The sequence below is a fragment of the Trachurus japonicus genome, chromosome 23, assembly GCF_045865225.1.
Source record: "Trachurus japonicus isolate A0001 chromosome 23, Traja_1.0".
Classification (NCBI taxonomy): domain Eukaryota; kingdom Metazoa; phylum Chordata; class Actinopteri; order Carangiformes; family Carangidae; genus Trachurus; species Trachurus japonicus.
In genome coordinates, this window is record NC_140929.1 from 16,941,386 (window position 1) to 16,959,692 (window position 18,307).

Sequence of the window (18,307 nt, forward strand, 5' to 3'; positions counted from 1 at the left end):
GCAACAAGCGGAGCAGAAGGGAGGAGGAGCAGGAGGAAGAAGGGGGCCCAAACAAACGTGTCCCAGAACACACTTTGGCAGGAAGCAATCCAGCGTGGGCACGGTTTCAGCACAGGAAACTTCCTACGGTAAGGTTAGAGAGCAACGCTGCAAGGTTTATTAACAGACAGAGGGGAGAGGAGGAAAAGTGGAGGCAGAGGAGGAGAGGAGGAGAGGAGGAGTGAAAGCAGGGGATAAGAGGAGGAGTGGAGGCAGAAGAGCAGAGGAGGAGTGAAAGTAGGGGAGAGGAGGAAGAGTGGAGGAAGAGGAGGAGTGGAGGCAGAGGAGGAGAGGGGGAGTGGAGGCAGAGGAGAAGAGGAGGAGTGGAGGCAGAGGAGAAAAGGAGGAGTGGAGGCAGGGGAGAAGAAGAAGAGTGGAGGAAGAGGAGGAGTGGAGGCAGAGGAGAAGAGGAGGAGTGGCGGCAGAGGAGAAAAGGAGGAGTGGAGGCAGGGGAGAAGAGGAAGAGTGGAGGCAGATGAGAAGAGGAGTGGAGGAAGAGGAGGAGTGGAGGCAGAGGAGAAGAGGAGGCAAAGAAGGAGTGGAGAAGAGGAGGAGAGGAAGAGTGGAGGCAGAGAAGGAGTGGAGGCAGAGGAGAAGATGAGGAGTGGAGGCAGAGGAGGAAGAGGAGAGGCAGAGGAGAAGAGGAGGCAGATAAGGAGAGAAGGAGAGGAAGAGTGGAGGCAGATGAGAAGAGTAGGAGTGGAGGAAGAGGAGGAGAGGAGGAGTGGGGGCAGAGGAGGAGAGAAAGAGTGGAGGCAGATGAAAAGAGCAGTGGAGGCAGAGGAGGAGAGGAGGAGAGGAAGAGTGGAGGCAGAGGAGGAGTGGAGGAAGAGGAGGAGAGGAGGCAGAAGAGGAGTGGAGGAAGAGGAGGAGAGGAGGCAGAGGAGTAAAGAAAGAGTGAGACAGTCCTGGCCTCAGTGCTGTACAAGAGCAGAATGCCTGTTAATGCAGCTCCTCCAACAACAGTTAACCCTGAACCAGCAGCCCAAAGCGCTTTGTTTCACTCCTCTGTCTATTTAAAGTTGTCTATGATGCTGAGCCTGATGCAGCCACAAACACTCTCCGTCCAGACGTGAGGAGGAGGAGGAGAACGGATGACAAGGAACAGAGGAGAGACAGAGAAGAGACATTCACACTGATGATGTTCACTGATAGAGAATCTGTTGCAGATATGTTGCATGTTATAGGAGGAAAAATCAGTTCTAGTCTCCCCCGTCATCGGTCTTTGTCGTACACAGCTCAGGTTCACAGCGCTCATCAGAGAGTGTGTATGTGTGTTTACACTGAAAAAGAAAAAAAAAACCCTCGAGCATGACAGCAGCAGGATCCCGAGCCCTTCACTAAACCGTGGGCTCCTAATCCTCTCTGATGACACATAATTTTCACTCTGTGGTTTCTCATGCCCCCGCTCATGCTCATTAACACACATACACACACAGAGCGCGCAAGTTGCCAAGGCAACTCATAAGTGCTTGGGATGAATGAAGGGAAGAGGGAGGATGAGATCACTGGTATCTTGTTTCATTGTTGCGGTACAGAAGCCCCAAACTTCCCCTCACAGCCAGACGAGTTCGTGATGAGCTCCGTCCTGTCCACACTCTGCTCCAGGCTGCGTCCACGCTGCTCTTCTGCACTTCTTGGCCGCAATTTCATCCACGCTGCTCTGACGTTTCTGGAGACCTTTGAGGACGATGACGTACGAGACAATGATGACGTCCCTGACTGGGTCCGATCTGCCTCCACAACAAAGCCTGATAATGATTTACAAGTGTTACCCAGCCTGTTGCCTTTGCTAGAAGCTGTTAGTTCATTTTGCACTTTAGCACACTACGACTGTCATGTCATGCTGGAACTTGTTGAGTGTTTTGTGCGACAACTCAACTTCCTGTTAACACCACCTGACTTCAGTGTGTGTGGCCACTCAGGCCTGATGCTTAGAATTGTTACATTTCATCAGCTGCATCCACCACCAGTCAACTCTCATCAACCCTCTGACACCACCCATAGGAAGGGCACTGGACCTCCGCTGTCATGGTTACAAATATAAAAGATACAGACAGCGGGCACCATGGTTACCGTGATAACAGATACGGTTTGGTTAGGTTCAGGAAAAAGATGGTGATTCAGATTAAAAGTAATTACTCAACATTAGATGCTCTTTGTTGTCAGGGTTACGACCAGAACAATATTTGGCAGTCACGGATAAACGGGAACAACATAAACTGCTTTAACCCTCCTGTTGTCCTTCTGGGTCAAATTGACCCAATCTGTTCCCTTCCTCCATCCTTCCTTCTTTCCACAATCATTTTTCCATTCCTTCCTTCCTTCCTTCTTTCCCTTCACCCATCCTGCTTCCTTCCTTGATCTAATCTGTTCCTTCGCTCCATTTTTCTTTCCTTCCTTTTTCCCTCCCTTCCGTCCTTCCTTCCTTTGTTCCCTTCGTCCTTATTTCTTCTTCCTATTTCTTTTGATCTAATTGGCCCAATTTGTTGCCTCCCTCCGTTCTGTCCTTCCTTTTCCCTTCCTTCCTTCGTGCCTCCTTCCTTCCTTTCTTCTTTCCCTTTGCCCTTACTGCCTTTTTTCCCTTCACCCTTCCTTCCTTCATTTCTTCTTTCCCTTCATCCTTCCTGCCTGCCTTCTTTCCTTCTTTCCCTTCGTCCTTCCTTCTTTGACCAAGGGTTAAATGTGATCTACGAGACAACAAGAAGAAAACTGAATACCTGTGCTCATGCTTTTTATTTCTTTCTCTTTGTGTAAGACTGGAGTTTGAGTCACAGTGGGATTATAGAAAGTCTCAGATATTATTTTCTGTTAAAATCTTACGTCAAATATACACACAAGAAGTAATGCACACCGCTCAGCCATGGGTGAACACTAAAACAGAAATCCCTGGCTGCTCTCAGCTCCTCCGTTAGTCAGTCCTTCAGTCAATGTTTGTTCTCTCTCTCCAAGCAGAGGGCAGTGGATTTTGGTGTTGGTATCTGAATGAGGAAGTTTGTCTTTCTCTAGACAGAGAAGAAGGAGGAGGAGGAGGAGGAGGAAGGCTGGCCCTGACCTTCTAACACTCTGCCATGTAAGAGAGCAAACCTTAATCCTCACACACTCTTCTGTCAGGCTACGGCCACACTGTTTTGGCTTTTAAAGGAGACATATTCTGCCCCTTTTCCACAAATTAAAATAGTTCCCAGGTGTCTTAAAGACATGTATGTGACATGCTTCGGTCAAAATACCCCAAGGATCAAACATCACAGCTCTTTTCATCCTCTCCAAGCAGCCCTGTTCAGAACAGCTGGTGTCAGTGCCTGTCCCTTTAAATGCAAATGAACCACTGCTTGCCCCGCCCCTTCTACTGGTCCCAGGTAGGGGTGGGGTTATGCAAATTCAAAAACTAATTGCATCAATCGAAGACATCTGAGGGAACAGCTCATAAAACCACATGGATTTCAACCTAGAGAGCCTGAAAATTACAGATTTCTTTGTCAATTCTCACATTTTGGGGCCAGAAGGCAAAACAAACACCCATATATGTTAAAGAGCCTTCAAAAAGTGATATTTCTATAATATGTCCCCTTTAAAACACACCTCTTTGATACCTTTCCTCCTGCTGTCCATACTCTAACAATGGAAACTTCTGTGAATGTTGCTGGACATCGGTCACTCCTGATTGGTTCTCACCAGCTGTGGCTTATTGTTGTTATTGCTGCTTCAGGTAAACTGTATTTCTCTGCTGCTGCTTGTTCACAGAGTATTTCTGCAACCAGTCTTCAGCAGAGAAGAGGATCCCTGCTTCCTGTTTACTTTGGCCATGCTCATGTATGTGTTTTCAGGTGCGTTCTAGTCTGAACGGGATCTTTTTTCATTTGAAAACGTCACTTTGAAATGAAAAGCACTTTGGATTTACAGGTGTGACAGGGGGAAATCCACCTCCACACACACACAAACACACACCTTTGTTTTCCAATCACATGACCCCCCCACCCCCCACCCCCCTCCGACTCTCATATTCCTCCTGTGCTTCCTCCTGGCAGGCCAGGTCCTGTCCCCATCCAGCAGAACTGGACTCCATCCAGTCAAAACAAACATAAAACAGATCATCAATCAACTGAAACTTTTATGGGCAGGAAGTAGCGCGACCTGTTTCTGACGGCTTGTTGCTGAGTGCCGGAGCAAGCCGGCTCTTGTAGGTTAGTTCCTGCAGCCAGCGTTAACTGCCACTCTTCCTTTTGTTCCGGAGCCAGCTTTTTGTCTTGGGTTAGGGTTAACACTCCAGCTTCAAAGACCTCTGCTGGCTTGATTCTAGTTGAAGCACACACCCTGTGAGCAGCAGATCCTGAGTCAGCGCTTCATGCAGTGCAACACTCACGGCGAACATATCTGAGGCTGCACCGGTCCTTCATGAAACCTCTCTTTTATGATAAAACTACGTGGACTTGCAAATACATAGCTGACAATAACTCAGCCACATGTACACCTGTCAGAACACACTGTCACATGAAGGTTCGCCAGATGAACCTTTCTTGCTTCTCTGATTTATTTTTAATTATTTCCATGTTATTTCACACATGCAAATGAAACAAGTCCAAAGATGGCTGAAGTGAAACCTCCCATCTGGAGGAGTTTCTGTTTGTTAGTGAATGTTCAATGTTGTTTCAACACTTAATTTCCTAGAACTGACAGTCAGTTAAAGGGGAACTCTACCAGTCACAGGGAAAAGCTGCTCTGAACCAGTTTTGTCAAATGGAAGACATCACCTCAATATAAACGCCTGAAAAAGTGAAAACATTAAAGCCCAACATAAAGGCAGATGTCATGTTGTAAAGCAGCTCAGGTTCTGTATACTGTCAAACAGGGATGCACATTTTGAATTTTTTTTCTGACCAATAACCGACGCTTGTTAACCGATAAGATCGAAATGCTCTATTGAGTAGGGATGTCACGATTATAGATTTTCTTGGTACGACTTTTGTCAGAGAAATAATCATGATTATCACGATTATTCCGATTATTATATTCAATAATTTTACAACACTATGAATGTGTAAAATCAGATATAGTCAAAATATAGTTGCATTACCAATTATATAAACAAATTATTTAAAGTGTCTATTAATATAGGACCAATTATTATTCCTTCAGAGGAAATATTTGAAGTTTCTTTTAATCTTTTATTTTATTACAAATGAGGCACTAACATTTAAATTCCTACCAGCTCAGTGTTACGTTAGGTAAATTGACATTAACATAATTTAACCCAGTTACTGTGTATTTACCTTTACTCTGGGGTACAAAGCAAGGTGGTTATCCAGGTGGTGATGATTTATTATGGTTCATAATGTTGCATAACTTTGTTTACATTCCGTGTGAGTTGCGCTGATCTGCCGACATGGTTCCGACGTAATCTTTTTTGGAAAGTGACGGTGTTTAGGAACCTTTACAATTAAAAAATTGTGGCATTTTATACTGAGATAAATTGTGAAAACAAGTAATCATGACAGTGTCTGTGACTAGGCACGTGCCGATCAGCAACCCGATCGATTTAGGCCCGCGATCTACAATGATTTGTTTTTGTTGTTGTTGTTGTTGTTGTACACCTATGTCAGTGTAGGCTACATTTGACATTCCTTCACAGGGACTAGGTGAGCTGAAGACAATTAAGTTTGTGGACGCTCGACTGACAGGAACAATATTCAAATAGACTCACGGATTAGAATGAATCTGAAAAACACGTCTATCAAGTCAGTTAATCGTGTGGTTGGTGTCCCCTTGTGATATAGTTGAGATGACGACCAAAATTTCATTCAGTTTTTGTGTTTAGTTGATAATGGAGAGTTCATTTGGGTTGAGGCCTGGATGCTGTGAAAGGCATCAGGGTTGATGAAGCCATGTTGTCAACCTGACAGTGTTGAAGTGTTTCGATCGACTTAGGTACCACTAGATAAAAAAATAAAATACCACTAGATAAATATCATCAGAAGTGTTATATTGCCTTATTGGAAAGAACAAGAAAGGCTTATCTCAACTCAAAGCTAACACATCAATAATTTTCATACTCTGTTTCCATCTGCATTTGTTATGACGCATTTATGGATTGATGACTCATTGATTTAGGTCTTTCCTTTGATTTGTCAGTTGCTGACAGACGGTTTCCCAGTGCAAGATGAAGCAAGACAGACAGACAGGCACTGGCACATACTGCCAGTCCTCCTGTGTAACCTTTTGCTGCAAAATATGACTGAAGGCACGAGTGGAAGTTTGCTCTGGACCCAGGATCTCAAGTGTTCTACCTAAAATCTGCTCTATTTTTTTTTTATCAAACAAACAGTCAGCCAGCAGGAGACAGGCTCAGAGATCTCACTCTGTTGCAGTTGTTGGAACCACAGACACTGAAGGTCAAGGCACCTCAAACTGCTGCTTAAACTGTGAGTGTTGTGCGCTCTGCTCTTTGCTGATGATTGTTGAATGGCTTCACGCAGAGTGGCCTACATCAGAGCTCCACTGAAGCGTTCTGCTGCAGCTATAGTTTACTGAGGCTGATAGTGATGAGTCAAAATATGACTGGGCGAATCCTAAGGAAATATCTAGCTCTCATCCTCCTCCTTTTCTTCTTTTTCTTCTCCTTCTGAATTCAAACACACCAGCAAGAAAAATAAAACACTTCCTGTGTGGCAGGAAAGAGCCCATGGAAAAGACTTCATTTTGAGGATTGCGTGTTTGTGACTTTCCCTATTAAAGCTTGAAATCAACACACAATGAACACAGGCCTGTGTGTGTGTGTGTCTGTGTGTGTGTGGGTGTGTGTGTTCAGTGCAATGTGAGTTACGTGTGGTGTGCGTCGTGAACAGGAAGAGACGGGGGCTGTGCTTAGCTGTGTCGCTGGCATGGAATAGTTTCCCTTTCATTGGAGAAAAGAGAGCAAGTTAAAACACAGACACACATACACACACGCACGCACACACACACACACACTCACACAACAACAACAACAACATTTATTCAGGAAGCGCTGTCTGCCCACTCAGGAAATTCCTGAGGACAAGAGCTGCTTCCAGGGGCAGGAAATTTCCCCTCAAAGAGACCCAACACACACACACACACACACTCACACACACAGTAAAACGGGTAGTATAGCACAAAGAGTAACAGCAACCAAAGGAAGCTGGTGGGGGGGTTTCAGTCATGTATGTTAGCACGCACACACACACGCGCACACACATTTACTCACACATTCATACAGTACACACCTACACTACCTTTGGCAAGCCTCGCACAAAGACACAAGATTCACTCACACTCATCCACCCACTCGTACAAGCATGCATAGTGCAAACCCAGCTGTGAGTATGCACACACACACACACAATGAGGAAACCAGCCACTCTTGTTTCCATGGACATAGATTTTTTTTTTTTTAAATCATCCACTGAGATATTTCTCTTCTCTCTGTTCTTTTCTAACTCCTGCAGGTTTGCTGTAGACTGACAGAGGAACTGTTTTGTTGGAGCGTTTGTCTGTTTTCTCAGGGACTCTCTCTGTTGCATCATGTTTTTTTTAGAACACGGGCTCTGAATTGAGCAACAATTCTGGATTGAGACTAAATTAAAACACATCGGATCCAGTTCATTGTGAGCATCTGTGTCGAAAAACCCTCCCAGACCTTTTAAACGCTCGTCCTGCTTTATACACAAACAGATAAAGAAAAGCATCATGGGTGGTTGACAACACTCCTCCGCTCACTGTTTAAAGCTGCACATCCGTCTATGCGCAGACTAATGCTGCTGGATGATTCAGTTAATGACCCATTTAATGCGGATTTTTCTTTGAGGCTACAATGAAATTAAAAAAAATACAATTCTTCGTTAAAAATGTGTAATTCATGAGTAAACTCTCTCGTCATCTGCTGAGAAAATCACAAAAAAAGATCTTGATCTTGTCAATGACAGGATTTGATTGTATACTACAAAATCCCATCCATGGCAAAAAACAAATAAATAAATGGAAGGATGGATGGTGACAAGAAGAAATAAAAAGTATGGAAGGTCAACTGACAGGCGGTGAATCAACAAGTGATCTCTCCTCCATCAGTAAAAAAAAAAAAGAGGAAATGTTGGAAAAAGTAGCTCTGATTTTTATTTGGACAGGAACTGAAGCAGCACTGGTGTGTTCAGAGACAAATGAAGCCTTGAAGTCATGTAAACTGAACCACCACCTGAAGACAAAGCATGGGCAGTATGTGACCAGAGAAAGGAAATACTCAGTGGTTGTCCACTACATGGACGAGCAATGCCAACAAAGAAATGCTGTCTGCTGCAAAATACATTTATTGCAGTTTTATATGGTGAGATTGGCAGTGGCCATCACCAGCTGCTGTTACACACTCTCCAAGGAGGAGTTATTGATGTGCCTGTTCGAGTCAGAGATTTTTCTGGACACATCACTTCAGTGCCTTTCAATGGTTGGCTACATTGGGTTACCTGTCCAATATTTTCCACCACTTAAATGGACTCAACCTCAACCTCGGGGGAACAGCAGGGAATATGTTCCACATCCAGAATCAAGTGGAAACCACCATTAGAAAACTGGAACTGCAGGTTGTCAAATTATGACTGGTTTGAAAGTCTGAGACATTTTCCGAACAGGAAAAGATGAACATCCCATCACTGTGAACCATTGCTATCAAAGAGCTCCTACAAGGTTTGAAGACCCAGCTGCGTATATATTTACCTATCCATGTATGATGTATCTATGTGACGTACGGTCGGAGGGAAAAACTGTTCCCCAAACACAGTGACAAGGTCCTCGCAGACCTAACCACAAAAGACACCTTCGACAGACTTGGCTTTATGTTGCTTCGTATCCCAATCTATCAAAGATGTGAGGTTTCCAATCCCTTCCCCAACAACACAGACTGGATTTTCTGTACTTGTGGACAGTGGTGGACAGTAACAAAGTGAATTTACTTGAGTACTGTAACTAAGTACATTTTTTGAGTATCTATACATTATTTGAGTATTATCTTTGGAAGGATACTTATTACTTTCAATCCAATACATTTGAAGGTCAAATACTTTTCACGCCAATACATTTCTATTGATACTCTGGTATCAAATGGAATAAACAGTTTCTGCTGATTTGTGTGTGTTTTTAGCCATATTACCATATCTGCACTACATCATGCTCCTCCACCGTGGTCGAGCAAATACAGAGAAAACCAAACTTTGGTGGTTCACATGCGATAGATAGAAGTTTCAAGCTAATAATTTAGTAGTTTCACTGAAGCTATATTTTGACTAAGCTATTTTAACTTGTATGGGAGCAATATTGGATTTAGATATTGGAATATTGGAGTATCTGTACTTTCACTCAAGTCATGAAGTTGTGTACTTTGTCCACCTCTGTTTGTGGCACTTAAAACTATGGGAAAAAACTGAGCCAGATCTGTGACTGAGATCATCCATTGTGCCAGACACCAAGCATTTTTCAAATGAGTGTTTGAGCTGTGTTTTGCATAATGTGGAAATGTGATGGTTGTGGACCTTGTTGTGCAACTCAAATGTCCATTCAAACGGACAATAAAGGTTTATCTTATCCTATCTTATCTCATCTTATTTGGTGGCCTCCATGCAACATCAGCAATCTCATTGGGTGAGGCAACATACTGTAGGCCAGATTTACAGTCGCCTATAATTACACTCAGTTTGTACATTTATTGATTTGATATTGTTTTTTGTTAATCAGCTGTGTCTATGTCTCAGGGATGGAAGCCCCTGTAGCCAACATTGGATGTTTCATATTAACATAAAAAGGCATGCATACTGTTTTACTATGGGGGAGGTAGGTAAAATTGGTTTCATGTTTGTATATAGGCCTACCAAGTATGAAATTGTAGTTTTTTGATTTATATATTAACTAGCCTTTAATTTCTGCTCCTGCCAACTGCTATTACAAAATAAATGCAAACTTGGACAAAAATTTTGTGAATATAAATATTTATGACTCTTAAATGTAGACAGTGCGTTAATGTATGCCAAATTTACCTTGACTGAATTCCTATTGTTTTATGTGTTACACTGTGACTGACACCCTGCTTTTTAATTCCATTATTGCACCCTCATTAATTTTTTATTCATTGCGGCATTAGTGTGGTACTAGTCTAGATTTTATTTATCCATGTAAATATACTCATTTCACATGTGTATTTATTTCACAATAGCCTGGATTAAGTATATTGTGTTTTTTTTTACATTACATTACATTTTCATTGAAATGAATGAATGAATGAGTAGAAATAATTTTTGGAGAAGGGACACATGACAGAGATAAAGCTAATGAATAAAAATATGTTTCTCGTTTCATGATTGTACAAGAAGACAGTTTATTCCACATGTGCTTAGAAGAGTGTGTGTGGTGTGTTCAGGGTCTGTGTGACTGAAAGGGTTAAAGTCGAGTACGGCAGCATTCTTCAGTCTGAGAAGGCTGAAACTCTCCCCGATCTAATCCACTTCCTCCCAGGAAATGGAGAAGGCGGATTTCTGCCCGCAGTGCAATTTCCTCCCTCATTCTTCCCCCCTCTCTTTCTCCTCCCCCCATCCTCTTCCTACAAACCCCCCTCCTCCCACTCCCTCTGAGAGTGGGGGTTAATAGAAGGCTTGTTTTCCAGCACATGTGTGTTTAGACAGGCAGGAGAGGCGATGACAAAGACGCGTTTTTTCTGTCTGTGTGAGAGGAGAGGATTCAGAGCACGGACATTCACAAATGAAACAGTTGAGGAGGAGGACAAGAAGAAGACACTGTCCTGACCTGCACATGTGTCACAGTCACAGCTGTTTTGACATAAGAGTAAAACAAAGCAGGACTTCCACATGTCTGCGGATGTGAACTGACCCATCGGTTTACTTGACAGGAAACTCAACACGGACCTGTTGAACGTTCTTCCTTTTTCTGCAACAATGCAAAAGAGGAAGTGAGCTGAGGGAGTTTCCTGTGCGCCTCATCCACCCTCAGGCTTTGCAGACGCCCAGCTCAACGCCCCACAGGAGCACTGAACTTCACACTTAGCCAAAAAAAAAAAACAAGTTAAACATTGACAGACGCGTGGACAAAGCAGCAAGGTTACTCTTTGAACACGAAGCCTAGGCTATCTCTTGGCTCGGCTCCAGCCCCGCCTGCTCTGTGATTGGTTTAGCAACAGTGACCCAATGCAAGCGAACCAAGGCTCCACAGTCATCAACGGCATGTTGATCGCTCCACAATGCTTCATTTTGTTACTTTTGTAAACACATTTCAACATATTTTTCTTTACTGACTCACCGGTGGACTGCTTCTTAGCTCCTGGTCTGATTAGCAGTTAAACTAGTCGTCTATATCTGTATGTCCACCGCATCTCAGCTGATTCAGTGGCTCATTGTTTGAGTGTAAAAATCAAGCAGGCTACATGAGCTCTTTTCTCTTTAATTGATTGTAGTCTATATCATTGCTGAGTCACACAAATTTCCCAGTTGTGTTTTTTACAACACATCTGCAGTGATGGCTGTTCATGCTCTCTGTTTTCCACATGAATCACGGACTCGTCAGTTTACAGCAACTGTAAGTGTGACGACAAACTGATGTTGTCACATTGGAGTCATAAAGTCAGATATACAACACCTGTGTGAGGTTTTACACCAGCTAGTATTAGCCAACATTAGCTAATGTTAGCTAGCACTCCCTTACGTCCAGTTATTCTAGCTCATGTCAGCTAACATTAACCAACATCAGTGGTCCTGGCTGCACCTTTTTCCGAACGTCAAAAACGTAGCCTGTTTTGCCGGTTTTGCTCTTCCGGTGGAATTTTTTACGTCTCCATGGTTTCGGTAGTCGCGGTAAATGCATGGATTTTTTTTTTTTTCCCCCAATGAAAATCTGTAAAATGCATGGATCATCACACCAGCTTTTAACAGTGGATATCACACAAATTGACATCCGTGTTAAAAGCCAGCGTTAATAGATCCATGCAATAGATCCATGCGTTTACCGCAACTATGACAACGACTGAAAACCATGGAAACGTAAACGTAATAAAAAATTCCACCAAACCGGCAAAACTGGCTTCCGGTTTTGACCATAGATGACGTTCGGAAACTTGTGGATAGGCTACAACAAAATGCAAATAAAACATCCTCACACAAACACACTGACATGCTCACAACAGCGAGAGGTGAACCTAAAAAAAACAATGTTGTCACGGTGATGAGGAGGTGTTCTGAATTTATTTGCTTTGTGTGTTTGCTGAAGTTGCAGTGCCTTGAGCTCTCAAAGACACAACAACATAACATAATTGTGCATGGTTGCCAGGTCTGTGAGTCAAAAGCAGCAACTCAATACAAACCAACTATACCCAACTGGGTTTAAAAACACCCAAAAAACCCAATACCACAACTCAAAATATGCCCCAAAAGTCCATATACCGCCGGTATGTTGCTTTTAAAGTCCAACAACATTAGTGTAATTGTAAATATGTAATATCTATATAAAAAAACCCACCTTAAACAATACTGACAATTTTCCTGAAACAGTTCTTTTATGTCTGAATGGCCCCTATGCACACACACACACACACTTTAACCAAGGCAGCGGCCAAAATCACCCAGGCGGCGAAAAACCCTGCCAACCCGTGGACATCATTTTTTACCTTAAAGTAGCCCGATTCCCCAGGAAAACCACAGACCTGGCAACCCTGATTAGGTGCTATTAGCTGCTGGTCAAACCAGACAGACAGACGGACAGACACACAGACAGACACACAGACAGTGAGAGAACAAAGGAAGGTGTGGAAGTGAAAGTGTTGATCTGTTTCTCTGTTTCTGTCAGCTCCATCATAGTCATACGGTTAGGGGCAATCAACCCCGTCTCCTGGGCTCTGATTGGCTCCCATGCTTCTCAACAGAACACTTGCATCAACTTATTGATCAATTCAACTCCATTCATAAGTCAGAAGCTATTCAGACTGAATTTTCTTTCAATGACAGTGAACATCTTACTGCACAGGCTATATTGTTTTGATCATAAAGGACGAGAGTAATTTACCCTGCGGATGCATTCAAGGAGCTTCAAGGACTCGGCTAATTCAATGGTCAGATGAAAAGCAGCGGTCTATTGACCAGGCTAATAATAAGATGATGACTGACTGATGAGTAAAAAACATGAAAAAGTAGATGGATGTATGCACCACTCTGGATCCCACACACCAGCCCCTTCTACTGTCACTGTGTCTTCTGCTCTGTGTTATCTATACCTGACTGCTGTGTAACTGCTGGGTATGCCAGTGCAGCAGGTCCATCAGTTCTGGTCCGGTGGACGCGTGCACGGTTCAGGTGTCTGACCCCGGATCTGCTTCAACGCCTCCCAGATCAGAGCCGTGGCAGGACCGGGCCGGCACTCATGCGGCGATAATGGTGTGTGTGTGTTGTCCTGATTGGATGTGATGGGTTTTAACTATTAAAGTGAGGGTGTTTATTTATTCATGTTGGCTCTCCTCACCATGATGACACCATCCATAGCTTCTGTTTGCTCCGATAAACTCCAAGATATTGCACCTCCACAAATTCAAACGGTCATATAGCTATATGTTTGATTGACAGGTGATTTTTTAAATTTTTTTGGCTCAGGCCACATGAAATACCACTTCAGCCAAACATAAACATTTACAGTAAAACATCCTGCAGCGCTGACAGAAATCAATCTGTCCCGCTCAATGACCAAGTGATCAATGCATGTAGGAGTCACTGCTCCTCTGTGAGTGTGTGTGAGAGAGAGAGATTGTGTGTGTGTGTGTGTGTGTGTGTGGTTGTGGGGGACTTACGCAGGTGTGCAGGCAGCCTGGCAGGCTCGTCCTCCATTCGGGTGGCTGGCCTCGCAGCGGGAGCATGGATGGGGGAGGAAGTGGAGTTTGGCAGCGGGTTCGCGGAAGGACTGAAAGAGCGCCTCTCCTGCTATGAATAGACACAGAGACACAAAGCATGGCTCACCAAGCTCCACACACACCGCACCGGCCATGAACCCAAACATCCCCACGCTGCCTCGCCTCGCCTCACCTCGCCCCTTGCACCCACAACACCCAGCAGTACCTGTCCACACTGTTTACAGTAGCCCACAGGTCTAATAAACTGATGCAGCGCCATGACAACACCACTGTATGCTCCAACATGCGTTGCTATGCAGATTAGTAAAGTTCTAAATTGTGTAATGCAAAATTTGATAGGACAAGAACTAGCACTGTTGATGAATCAAATTTTACATTTGGTTACAATTTTGGCTGCCAACGATTATGAAAACAAGATAATGGAGATAACACCCTCTATATAAACCATTCCCCATCTGCTTCCCTGTTACAGTACGTTTTGCCATACGTTTCAGGATACGTTAGTGATATAAGGAGGAGTGAGTCATTCTGAGCTGTCAGGGTTAGACTGGCGCAAATTAGAGTAATATGAAATAGAACATACATATTGGTGAAAGTATAGTTAGTACTTTTTGAACATTTTTGGTACATTTTGTTCTACGGCTGCCAAATAGTCGACCAAGCACTGGTCGACAAAAAAATCATTAGTCGACCAAAATATCACTGGTCAATTGGTCGCAGGAAAAAAACAAAACATTTGGAGCCATGTCTTGTCAAAATTAAGTCAAAATCAACATGACTGAACTGTATATGAAAGGCTATAGGGCTTTTAATTTGAAGGGCCAGATACAGGAAGTCGTGACACTCACTAGCTGTCCGTTTTTTTTACACGGCATGGTAGGTCTCTATTTTTTTTGTCAAAAGTCAACTATTTTCAATGTTGTTACAGACGTTTCTGGTTTGGAGACTCCGACGAGGAAGCACATTATCACTGCTGTTGGGTTAGGGTTAGATTAGCGGGTGATTAGTCGACTAATCGCCATAAATGACGACCAAGAAAATCTTTGGTCGGGGGCAGCCCTATTTTGCTGTGTTACAAAATGTCTATGGAGTTTCATCTCATAGCGCTACCTACTGGAAATAGGAAATAACTCTTGCATGCATCAAATGATGATGTCTCTGAAGACATGCAGGAGACCTTATGGTGTCATGTGCTCATGACCATGCAGCATTAATTGGCCTCCCGGCACCTACAAGAGTGTGATGGCCTGTTCAACACTGCTGATGCTGATTTTTGCTATAAGAAAATATGAACAATGAATTGGTGTCAAAACCAGAGTATTAAATTCACTGTGGCATGACAAGGTTTGATGATTTTACCACAAAGTATATGTAAATCAGAAATACTAACTGCGGTGGTTACAACATCTCAAACCTGAGAATTTTTCTTTATTTCAATTAATTCATTTTTGTATAGTGCCAAATCATCATCTCACCCCCTCAAGGCATCACATTAATGTTACATCTGTGGGTTTTTGGATGTTTGCAGTGAGTGAGTGTTGAAGATCAGACCTCCGCTCTGAGACTTATTTATTGAACTGATGATCAGATTAACTGGTAACTGAGTGGAGATGATACATACATGAATTTCTCATTTCAGTTATAATGTTGTCATGCAAACTATAGTGTCCTGTTTCTAACTGCTCAGTAGAAATCAGCTGTGAGACTTCATACCTTACATTGGCCATCATCTTCTAGTTTGTACATGGAACGATGTGAATTTACAACTTGATGATCAGCCTTTCTTGATTCCTCTCTGAGTCTTGCAGTTTGTTGCTGTTGGTCCTGCAGTAAGTTATAAAGTCTTAATAACAATAATAACAGTACTCATAATAATGGTAATGTGATGGTGAAAAGAGTGGTTAGCTGCAGACAGTCATTCTCAGGACAGTCTGGCTCTGCAGTGGTAGGCTACAGCTCATGCACTGAATCTAGGTCTAGGTATGAGGTTTTCCACTTTGCGGTCACTCTCTGTCAACTGGTTTCCTTTCCTGCAAATGAGGACAGAGCAGACGCCATCACCTCAGCCTTCTCCCCCCAGCCCCAGCCCTGCTGTCACAGCCGCTCTGAGACCTGCACACCAACTGGATGGGCCAGGAATGTCCTGTGTGGAAGTAATCTCTCAGTCCTCTAATTCCTCTTCTTTCCCCCCACTTCCACATATTTATGAATATTCTGTTGTTCAGAGAGAGGAAGGAGCTTCTGCTGCAGCTCCGCACCAGCCGGGACTGAGAAGACAGCAGAGCAGAGAGAGAGAGAGAGAGACTGGCTGTGACAGGACCGGGCTGCAGGATGGAGGTGAGGGGAAGTCCAGTCTGCCGGCTGTTAGGGTGGAAAACTTCTGCATGAAACTGCAACCATGCAGTGACATCAGACTCAGTAATGTGAAGACCTCACAGTCACACACTAAACACCGCTTTTTACTCAGTCGCCAGAGATTCTGCAGCGTTTCTGTCTCAGGATGATCAACGCATCTAGAATAATACTTCACTTCATTCAGCCTGACAACTTCAGATGTGCAACAAACACTCACTCACTCTGTGGTGGGTGTCAAATTCAAAACAGGTGAACACAATGTTCAGTTTCTGTAAACACTGAGGATCATTCTGTTTAAATAAACTGTTGTGTACACTATTGATTGTTTGTTTTTGTCCAATCAAAGTCCATAAAATTGGGGGGGGTCTAAGTGATCTTCCTGTGTGTCCATTTGTTTCAGTAACAAATCCATCAATCAATTCCCTACCTCCTCTCCTCTGTGTCACGTCAGTGTAAACGCATAGTGAATATCATTTGAATCAACAACATGTAACAATCTATTAGTAGCCTAACATGATCGTCGCATGTTGGAGCAGTGAAGTGATTATTATTCGCAGCTTTTTAAACAAAAAGAAAAGCAGCAATTATCTTTTTTTCTGCATCAACGACTATCACAGCTGATGATCTGAGGATCCACAAACCATTTTTTGAGACTACAGCTCTCCATTTCTCTGTATGTTTAATAACCGGTCGGAGTTGCAGTTTTCCTGCAGGAGGCCAGTGGAGTTCACCTCCTCCAGCTCCAGCTCCGCTATCAATCCCTGTTGTTTTACCTCGCTCTCTCACGCCGCCTTTCATCACTTTTGGTGGCGGTATAAATCAAACGTTTTGCGCGTCACACGCACAGTCACGACTTCTATCACCATCATCATCATCATCCTCAAGCAGCGGCGGCGGCGGCGGCGGCACAAGTGAAACGCACGGAGCCCGCGAGCAACAGATGACGAGCAATAAAAAAAAACAAAACAAAAGTGACCCACGGCCACAACAACACGTCTGCAGCAGCAGGTGATGAGCGGCTCGGTGCTTCCCGCAGGAAGCAGCCGCGCACCGACCGCTCCAGAGGCGGCTGCAGCGGAAACAAAGAGCCGCGGTTACCTTGGTCGCAACGGAGGAGGATTCAGACATTATCTCCAGTCAACTTCTCTCCGGCTCCTTCCACTTTTCCGTTCCGCTCTCTCTCTTCTCTCTCTCCGCTCAGCGTCGGCGGCTGCTCGCTGCTCGGCTCGGCGGTAGTAGGTAGGCTACTGTATGGGAGAAGTTGTTGTTTTTGTTTTTTGTTTTTCCTCATGTAGGTATCCGCTTCGTTGTGTTTTATCTGTTCAGCTCCATAGCGACACTCCGACTGAAAACTTCTTTTGTCTGCTGCGACTGTTTTCCTTCACATGCCGCCGGCAGCGCGCTGGTTAATAATCCCTTCCTGGAAGAGCGAGGCAGAAGAGAGAGAGAGACACACACACCACGGACACCTCTCTCTCCCTCGCGCTCACACACACACACGCGCTCTCTCTCTCTCTCTCTCTCTCTCTCTCTCTCTCTCTCTCTCTCTCTCTCTCTCTCTCATTGATCTGGATGTGTGTAAAACGGCGAAATGACGTGAATTCCCAGCACCGAGCCTTGCCCCCTTTTAAAGGGAAACCCATAGCAGGAAATCGCAGCAGGTCGCGTTGCAGAAGCCCAACTAGGCTCCACACACACACACACACACACATACACAGACACACACACACCGATTCACAGGTTTTTGATGTATTGTTGGTAGCCTGAATAAGGTTACACAACAGGTAAAACCTTAGCGTATCAGCCTTTAAGATTCCAATGATAGGCTATATGAGTATCTACTAATGCAAAATTAAGACATACCCAGACTTTAGGTTAAAAACCAAATAGCATGAAAAGGTCACTTTTAAGTTTAATTTGGAATGCTGATCCACACCATAAGAACAATGTGGTCTTAAAAATAATAATAACCTAATTAAAAATGTATTTTCAGGGGCTTGTCTTTTTCAGCTCTGA

At 43.8% G+C, this 18,307-nt stretch overlaps 1 protein-coding gene across 4 annotated transcripts in view; it reads right to left on the reverse strand.

The window, feature by feature from the left end:
- etv6 (ETS variant transcription factor 6) overlaps positions 1-17,472 on the reverse strand; it is a 32,766-nt gene extending 15,294 nt beyond the window's left edge. The window contains exons 1-3 of one of the 4 annotated variants that reach the window (XM_085769013.1): positions 17,390-17,472; positions 15,650-15,760; positions 13,877-14,003 (exon numbers count right to left, since the gene is read on the reverse strand). In XM_085769013.1, coding sequence (XP_085625139.1) covers positions 13,877-14,003; positions 15,650-15,760; positions 17,390-17,419 — 268 coding nt within the window. In that variant the 5' untranslated portion in view covers positions 17,420-17,472. Of the gene's footprint in view, positions 1-13,876; positions 14,007-15,649; positions 15,761-17,389 lie in introns of all 4 variants that reach the window. The other 3 variants (XM_085769012.1, XM_085769015.1, XM_085769014.1) reach the window with 3 other exon arrangements.
- Positions 17,473-18,307: the final 835 nt, after the last annotated feature.